General features: G+C 34.6%; 1 protein-coding gene across 4 annotated transcripts in view; it reads right to left on the bottom strand.

The window, feature by feature from the left end:
- The window catches only part of RIPK2 (receptor interacting serine/threonine kinase 2), a 30861-nt gene continuing 21475 nt past the window's right edge, over positions 1-9386 (bottom strand). For 2 of the 4 annotated variants that reach the window (XM_025870802.2, XM_073892942.1), the window contains 4 exons: positions 5437-5526; positions 4494-4587; positions 2707-2862; positions 1-2121 (listed from right to left, as the gene is read on the bottom strand). In XM_025870802.2, the coding sequence (XP_025726587.1) occupies positions 1784-2121; positions 2707-2862; positions 4494-4587; positions 5437-5526 (678 nt within the window). In that variant the 3' untranslated portion in view covers positions 1-1783. The remainder of the gene's footprint in view (positions 2122-2706; positions 2863-4493; positions 4588-5436; positions 5527-9386) is intronic. The other 2 variants (XM_073892941.1, XM_025870803.2) reach the window with 2 other exon arrangements.

Here is a 9386-nt window from a genome sequence, read left to right as displayed (position 1 = left end):
TTTAGTATTTCTGCTTGTCTTTTTATTTGAATATTATAAAATGAAACATTATATATTATAAATACAAAATCAGTACCACTTGTCATAGGTAGGTCATTTTCAAATAAAATACAATTTAAAAAACTATAAAATTCTTGCTATTGTTTTTTTTTTTAAGATTTTATTTATTTGAGAGAGGGAGAGAGAGAGAGAACGAGCAGGGGGGAAGGGGAGAGGGAGAGGGAGAAGCAGGCTTCCCACTGAGCAAGGAGCCTGATGTGGGACTTGATTCCAGGACCCTGGGATCGTGACCTGAGCCGAAGGCAGATGCTTAACTGACTGAGCCACACAGGCGCCCGCTAAATATTGTTTCTGAAGTTCTGAAGCCTATTCTTTTTCTTAACAAGGGGGATTAAAAGATGACAGCACAATTGTGACATTCTCCTTTACTTAATTAGAAGGTTCAAAGAAGAACTGAAAAGAACTTCCTATTTGACTTAAATGTTTAGTGCTGTGTCTATGTACAACCTAAATCAATCCCATCTTCTCAACTTATTTCTCAATTAAATCTTTATCCTAACACCTTAAAAATAAGAGATATAATAGATCACTCATATACTTAATTGGTTTCCATTTTTACCTAATTTCCATATTTCTCAGAGACATAGTAATAAGGTACCACAGGTTAATGTCAAGCTTCAAATGGAGATTAAAATACTTATTTTATAATTTTAATAAAATATTTACTTGCCCCAACCTCCTTCTCCTTCTTTTTTCATACAGTGCGTCTGGTGCTTCTTGAAAGTTTGTTTAGAATTTAACCTGCATCATACTTTTTGCTGACATTATTAATAAACATTTTCAGAAGGGGGATTATGCCTTGTAAATTTTCACTTAGTGACATAAGCTATTAAACAAAAAAATTACTCACACTATATTGTTTTGGCTAAACTTGGTGAACAAGTTAAAAAAAAAAAAGCAGCCTCGACATTATGCAGTAATTAAAAAGAATGAGTTAGATTTATTCATGATCTGGAAGGCTGCACATGATGTACTATTGAGTGCAAAAATTAGGTTGTAGTATCATGTATTATAATAATATTAATGAAAGACCCTTTCCCACATGAATGTATACATATGAGTAGGAAGAAGGATATAGAAGGATGAACAGTGTGCTGTTAATTTTTGGTTACCTTGGTTGCTAGTTGAGGTTAGAAATGAAGGTAGAAACATATATTGAAAGATTAAATTTTTTCTTCATAGACTTTGTCATTTTACCTTTGAAACATTTTTTTTTAAAGAAGAATTCAATGAATAGGATTTAAAAATGTAATCTGGATAACAAAGTTTAATGAACAACTTTTGGTGAGGATTTGAACCTGGTACTACAGGTTAGAAATGCTGTACTAGCTCTAATTTATGTATAAAGCCTACATTTCCAAAAGCCAAACTGCATCTAGACAAGTAATAAATAACCCATAAAGAAAGTGAATATGAAAATGGCTTCCATGAGAAATGCATCACACCTTAAGACATTGTTATATACAAGAATATAATTATTACATTTAAAAAATAATTTCAATTAACCAAAGAGACAAACAATTGAACTCTGTAGCAAAATGCAGACTAATATATTAATTTTAAAAAATACTATGTCATGGAAGAAGACTAATATTTACCTGAAGAAGAAACTTCATTAAAGCTTCCAATACTCATGTGGATTTTATAAAGCCAATAAGATAAAGGCAACAGAAATATAAAATACCCTTTTATAGAATGACTTTTCTTCTTGAAAAAGAGTCCCTTATAAGCTTTTATTTTGACATAAATTTAAAGATTGTAACCGAGAAACCACAAGTATTTCCGGGTAAGGGTGAAGACCCATTTGCTTGTTATCTTTCAACTTCTGTACTATAACTTTGGCAAATTCTTCTCCTTGGATGTCAGTGGTGTCCAGTAACTGTCTGACTTTTGAGGTCCTTGTAGGTTTGGTACTAATGAGTTCATAGTCCTCCTTCATGATCAAGTCCCTGGACAGAAGAGCGTCTAGCGACTGGTTAAGGCAGGCTTCTGTCATCTGGCTCACAATGTCTTCCCTTTTACTCTGGATCCACTGTTGGGCTATGCCAGGCTGTGATTGCGCTGCAGAAGAGCAAAGCATGACAGATGAGTGAGGACAGGTAAACAGCTATGAGTAACACTGGATGAACAAAGAAGTAACAAGGAATAAAACCCCTAATTTTCTACGATTATGCTAATATGGAACACAAGTATTTTGGGAGATGCTGCTAATTTTCAGGAAACACTCAGATATTTGGGTTATCTGTTCTTTTCCCTTCAGTTCCCTTCCCAGAAAAAGACTTTTTATATGCTATAAATCCACGGGGGCAAAACCCAATCTATGTTATAGATATATATATTTTTTAATATAAAGGATATCTGCATATTTTTTAAATAAACAAAAATAACTTCACCTTTAGCAACATATTAAGTCACACCTCCTTTTAGCATTCCCTCCCTACATAGATGTTAGATGTTCATGGAATACCATGTGGGCCTATTATTACATGTTAGCACTCATCTCCTAGGATTGGAAGTACTTTCCTACTTAAGAAGGTATATATTTATCATGTTGAAGAAATAAAGACAAAACTTACTGCATGGCAAATATACTGAACATAGAGTTGCGAGGTAAACAGCATCATTTACAAAGTGCTAAATATTTACCTGAGTTTCCCTCAGCTGGGAGTGGATTTATTACTGCTAAAGAGCACAGGGTGGTCTTGTGATCACAAAATGTCCCCTTCTGAGCTGCAGAAATGTTACTATTGCAACTGTGATTTACAGGATAGTGACACAGCGTAGAAAAGTCTTGAGTTTTTCCTACAAAACACAGTATCTTCATTAGGGGTAGAATAGTCCTTAGCTATTCCTATTAGCTAAAATATCAACATCTGGGTCACACAGAGGATAGTATTCAATGTGTTTAAATTTTCACTGTTATTAAAGCTGGTTCATAAACCTAATTCCACAAGTAAATATATTTTAGAACAAAAATGTGTTTATAATGAATGTTTTTACCACACTTCTGTCTGTGCTTGCCTGTTTTATGTAAATTATAAATCATGAAACTTTACTTCTTCACATAATTCCGTATTTCTACTGTGTCTTCTTCCTTCTGTACTTTAAATGTGTCTTCTAAATCTATTTATGATATGTGTCTTTCTACACTCTTCCTCGGTAATCCTATTCAACCTCAGGGTCTCAACTGTCACCTCTCTTCCAAAATCTATACAATTAAATTTTTCTTCACTGAACCTTAGTCTTACATTTTCAACAGTCCACTAGACATCAACCTCATATGCGCTAAGCACCTCAAATTTGAAAAAAAAAATTAAAAACTTAATTATTCCTCTAACTCTAAAACCTATTTCAACTATTTCTGTTAATAGCATCAATGTTCTCCCAGTGACCAGGTTTGACAACTTGTTCGCTTTTTCTCTCTTTCTTCCTACAAGTAGAATTCTATAAGCTCCTTCAGTGTGTCCTCCATAACATTTCTCTCATCATTTCTCCCTTCTTGTATTCTGGATCAGGTCTCACAACCTCTCATGTATATTACAGTAACAGACTAACAGTCTACTAATTGGTTTCCCCACCTGCATTCTCCTTTTCCTTCCAATACATATTCCAGCCAGGACGAATCTTCCTAAAGCAAAAAATTTTTGTCATGTCACACCCTTGCTCAAATATCTGCAATAGTTGCTCCCTACCCAAGTGAAAAAGCCCAAATAGCTCCGCCAAGTGTTAGAATTTGTGATGATATGACTCCACCCTATTGATCTTTTATCTCCTTTCATTCATCCTTTTTACCAGCTAAAACCAACTACTCACTGTTCTCTGTGTTTTCTTGCTTCTGTGCCTCTATGTTGTTCCTTTTGCCTGGAATGCCCATCTTTATAACTATAGGTCCAACCTTCAGTCAGAAACAATTTCTTCATGATGACAACATGGTGTAGTGGAGTGACATGAAAATATTTATCAAAAGACCTGGCTTCAAGTCTTGGATTTGCCAGCTACTAACTATGTGATCCAGGAAGTCTTGATTTTAAAAATCTGTAAAATGAGGAATATCTCCCTCACAAGGTTGTTGTGAAATGCTTTATAAAAAATGTTACTTTTCCAGTGTATTATCATAGCTCTCCATCCGTATCTCCTTTACATCACTTTCTATCTCATACTATGGTTACTCAGAAACATTTCTCTTCTCTTAGAAGGTATTTTTTAAAATATCTTTTCACAAAGTCGAACACAATGCCTTCAATATTTTAATGTATTTGTGGAACACCCCACTACTATTTTCACAACTTAAGATTCTAACATTTTTAAATCTAATGAGTGATGGCTGCAGATGAAAGCTGTGTTCCATACAAACCATGACTGCTGACCAATAATATTATCTTAAAAAAAAAATGGAAAACATGCAAGTAATACTGACTGAAAAATTTACATACTAGATAAAAAATCATTGTCTGGAGATGCTGACAGGGACTTTGAGGCTCTACTAGAATCACTACTTTCATGGGGTTGAGAGGATCCACACGATTCCTAAAGTAAAGAGAAGATAAATTATTTAGATTAATAGAAAATCATTTTTAAAGATACATAGCTTTAATTTCTAAATAGTTCTTGATTTTGGTTTACTATAAAAAAGAATAAAAACTATTACAATTTATACCTTATAAAATTAAAGAAACACCTATATAAAACAAATCTTATATATTCTTAGGAGAAATTATTAATTTGAAATATGAATGAATGCTACTAAAGAAATCTTTCCTGGGCACCTGGGTAGCTCAGTTGGTTAAGCGACTGCCTTTGGCTCAGGTCATGATCCTGGAGTCCCAGGATCAAGTCCCACATCGGGCTCCCTGCTCAGCAGGGAGTCTGCTTCTCCCTCTGACCCTCTTCCTTCTCGTGCTCTTGATCTCTCATTCTCTCTCAAATAAATAAAAAATCTTTAAAAAAAAAAAGAAATCTTTCCTTTTAGATAGCCACGGAAATGGCATTTTGCCTTTCATTAATCATTGTAAGAGGTAAGGACAAAGCAGTATTATAGCTAGTTTACATTTGGATAAGAAGGCATAAATATAATGGTAAAAATGTAATCAATGATTTGCCTATGGACACATTGGAACACCATTCATTATATGAAACAATGACAGGGACTAAAGTTAATGGCAAACAAAGAAGCAAGGACTATGTATGATTCAACGAAATGAACAGTGGCATGAAAATTAGGAGTGTTGGAGTCTGAAATGGAGATTGCCACTGGCTACCTAATAAATCTTAAAATCTCCTGGGGCTTTAGCTTCCCACATATAAAGGAAGGAATTAAGACTAAATGATTTTTCATTTTCTGCTCATATTTTGAGTTTATCAACATAATTTTTTTACCTCCTGTGGTCCATGAGTTACAGGTATGTTCAGAGATGACTCCATTTTCTTCTTGTCACATAAGTGAATAGTGCTCGAAGCACTCTGTAACTGGAATGAATGCATATATGTCCTTTAGTTGAAGGTGACTAGGAAATTATGTAAAATACAATCTGCTTAACATACTTTATATGTTTATACAGAATCAGTGGAAAGTAAAGTTAAATCATTTAAGGATATAAATATATAACCTAAAGGTAATAACTAGAGAAACAAACTTTGAATCCTGCCTCGTATCATTTGGTTACCTTGAGCAAATTTATCTTTAAAGATGGACTAATATTGGGGATGCCTGGGTAGCTCAGTTGGTTAAGCATCTTCCTTCAGTTCAGGTCCTGATTCCAGGGTCTTGGGACGGAGACCCGCTTTGAGCTCCCTGCCCAGCTGGGCGTCTACTCCTCCCTCTCCCTCTGCCCCACCCCCCAACTTGTGCTCTCTCTCTCTCACTTGCTCTCTAATAAATAAATAAAATCTAAAAAAAAAAGATGGACTAATACCTACATGCAGGATTGTTTAAGAGATTAAGTGAGATAATGAACAGAAGGTATAAACTAGGTACTTAATAAATTTCAATTTGTGTAAGTATATGTATCTATGTATCTACCATAATTTTTAAGTATTTACTGTATTTTAGGCACTGTGCTGGTAAGTACAAGTATTATTTTCATTTTACGGATAAGAAACTGAGGGCTAAAGTAAAGGATACAGAGTGTCCTAATGGAATGATGGGGATCATGTAGCCAGTCAGGTCTGATTTAGAATCCCAGGATACTTAACTAATTGGATTTTAGGCATGAGACTTACTCTCAGTTTACCAATCTGTAAACTGGAGATAAGAATACCTATTTTGCAGGATTATTGTAAGGAGGATTATAAACAAAAAAAGTCCTAAGATTACTTAGTAAGCGTTCAATACATGCTAGCTATTGAGCAGATGATTTATTTATATGCTAAATCTCTGTATTAAAATCATTTAGTGATTTACTCCCATCTCTATAAACCAGTAGGATTAGCTGCCATCATTAGTGAGTGATTTAAAAAACAAACCTGTTAGTATGCTTCTCTTCTCCAAACCAACATAATGTCAACTGCTCTACAGAACTTTAGAAATTGGTGGGTACTACACCCAGCCCTCCATTATTCATACCTATGACTGTCTGCTCCATTACACGGGTAAGGAATTTTAGAAAAAAACCACTATTCATCTGTATATATAATCCACCCAGCATAGTATTTTGCACAAAGCAGTCCAATGAACATTTGTTAAATACCTTTTTATGTGAACCTTTAGAATTATTCCTTGGATCTGTCTCTGTTATATAAGTTTTTCTGTGTTTTTAAATTTATTGAAACATTTCTGATAATGCAATATCCTTGAATTAATAACATCATTTCTCATAACTGATGTTATGATAATTCAAATTATTTATTGACTAGTAAATCAACCCTTAGAAAGAAATGAAATGGAATATTAAGGAAAAACTTCGTTTGGTTCAGTTTTTACTTTTTAAGATATAGGAAAGGCTATCTGTGAAAACATGATTTATGGGACCTGGTTCAAAGAACTGAAAAAAATGTAGGAACATCAAACAAAACAAGTCACCCTAACTGGTGGTCTTTGTTTTCAGAAATCCCTCCCTCCCTCCCTCTTTTCCTTTCTTTTTTTAAAAGATTTTATCTATTTATTTAAAAGACAGCATGAGCACGGGGTGGGGGGCAGTAAGAGCAGAGAGAGGGAAAAGCAGGCTCCCCGCTGAGCAGGGAGCCTGATGCCAGCTTGATCTCAGGACTCTGGGATCATGACCTGAGCCGAAGGTGGACGCTTAACTGACTGAGCCACTCAGGAGCCCCAGGTTTTCAGAAATTTCTTTCTTTTTTTTTTTTTAAAGATTTTATTTATTTATTTATTTGAGAGAGCGAGCATGCGTGCATGCTTAAGTAGGACGGGCAGAGGGAGAGGGAGAGAACCTGGAGCAGACTCTGCATTGAGTACGAAGCCTGATGTGGGGCTTGATTTCATGACCCTGAGATCACAACCTGAGCCAAAATCAAGAGTCAGGAGCTTAACTGACTGAGCCACCCAGGTGCCCCTAGAAGTTTTCTGATGAAGAATCTTATCAAATTTGTATGCTACTCTTGGTCCTGCCATTAGCTAGCTGTGTAGAGTGTTGTGTAACTTTCCTATCCCTCAGTGTCTTACCCATAAATAGAGACGATATTCTTCCCCTACCAGTTTCACAGAATTGATAAAGAATATTTTTAAATAGAAAAAAATACTAAAATTCTGAGTAAAAACAATATAGCTACTTAAGAACAACAAAGAAAGTAATGCTTTTTTTAGTAATTTAGCAATGTTATTATTAAATGGTATTCAGGTATTTGAAAATATGTACTTTATTTTATATAAAAAGCCTAAATTTCTCCTAAAAAATGAACAGTTTTAAATATAGATCGTAGTGTTTTGCAATGATGTGGATGGAGCTAGAAGGTATTATGCTAAGCAAAGTAAGTCAATCAGAGAAAGACAATTATCATATGATCTCATTGATATGTAGAATTTGAGAAACAAGGCAGAGGACCATAGGGGAAGAGAGGAAAAAATAAAACAAGAAGAAACCAGACAGGGAGACAAACCATAAGAGACTCTTAATCATAGGAAACAAACTAAGGGTTGCTGCAGGGGAGAGGGGTGAGGCAATGGGGTAACTGGATGATGGACATCAAGGAAGGCATGTGATATAATGAGTACTGGGTATTGTATAAGACTGATGAATCACAGACCTGCACCTCTGAAACCAATCATACATTATATGTTAATTAATTGAATTAAAATTTAAAAAAGTGAAAAAATATAGATCTGAGTGTTTAAGTTGTTTGGGGACAAAAAAAAAAAAAAAGAACTGGAATGGTTCTCTTCCACTTTATAACCAAGAGAACAAATTCTTCTATCCACCTTTGCTTGGGAGAAGAAGAGAAAGTTGTAAGGAGAGAAAAGAGAACTGAAAAGATAAAGCAAAAAAAAAAAAAAATTACAGAAGTTTGTAGCTACTAAGAAGTGGAGAGACTGGAACGTTCTAGAAAAGACTGTACCTACTCAGAAGCAGGAAGGTCAGTGAAAAGTTATCAAAAGAATGAAAACACAGTTCTCTAGTTCCTTAAAACACAGGCACTAATACTGCCACCATCAATTTTTAGTTTGGCTAAAGGTGGCTGTTTCTTCATGCATTTCCCTTTTAAACTAAAGGTTATGTCAAAAGATCCAGCAAACTGCAAGAGGCAATCAATGTCATTTAATGACACATAAACTGTAGACTATGCTTGTTTACAACTCAAGACTTTGGTTAATAACTGATTATTTTTATTATTATATCTCAGATGCAATTTAATGAAACTCAGCAAGTATTCAACTATGCTTACTTTGTCCCTAAAGGACTGTAGTTGCTTTTTATATTTATTTATTTATTTTTATTTTTTTAAAAAGATATTATGTATTTATTTGTCAGAGAGAGAGCACAAGCAGGGGGAGCTGCAGGCAGAGGGAAAAGGAGAAGTGATGCAGCACTCGATCCCAGGACGCTGGGATCATGACCTGAGCCGAAGGCAGACGCTTAACGACTGAGCAGCCCAGGGCCCCTGTAGTTGCTTTTTAAACAAATTTTGATAATATTAAGAAAACCTTGCAGTAATAGGTCCTTTCAATTGTTCTAATCTACAAATGCCAGAATGAGTAAATAAGACAATTGTTCTAAGTAATTCATATCAACTGTTACTTTGATTTATATAATATGGAGTTTTTGAGTGGGAAAACAAAAGAAAATAAAGCATTAAAACTATACCTTTTGGCTTCAATTATTGATACAATTCTATATCTTAACTTGGCAATAAATCTCAAAAAAAGCCCAAGAATATTG

The sequence above is a fragment of the Callorhinus ursinus genome, unplaced genomic scaffold, assembly GCF_003265705.2.
Source record: "Callorhinus ursinus isolate GAN/ISIS: 27379988/994484 unplaced genomic scaffold, GSC_fseal_2.0 scaffold5, whole genome shotgun sequence".
NCBI classification, from domain to species: domain Eukaryota; kingdom Metazoa; phylum Chordata; class Mammalia; order Carnivora; family Otariidae; genus Callorhinus; species Callorhinus ursinus.
The sequence above is the reverse complement of the archived record's forward strand: the minus strand, read 5'-3'. Positions and strand labels throughout refer to the sequence as shown.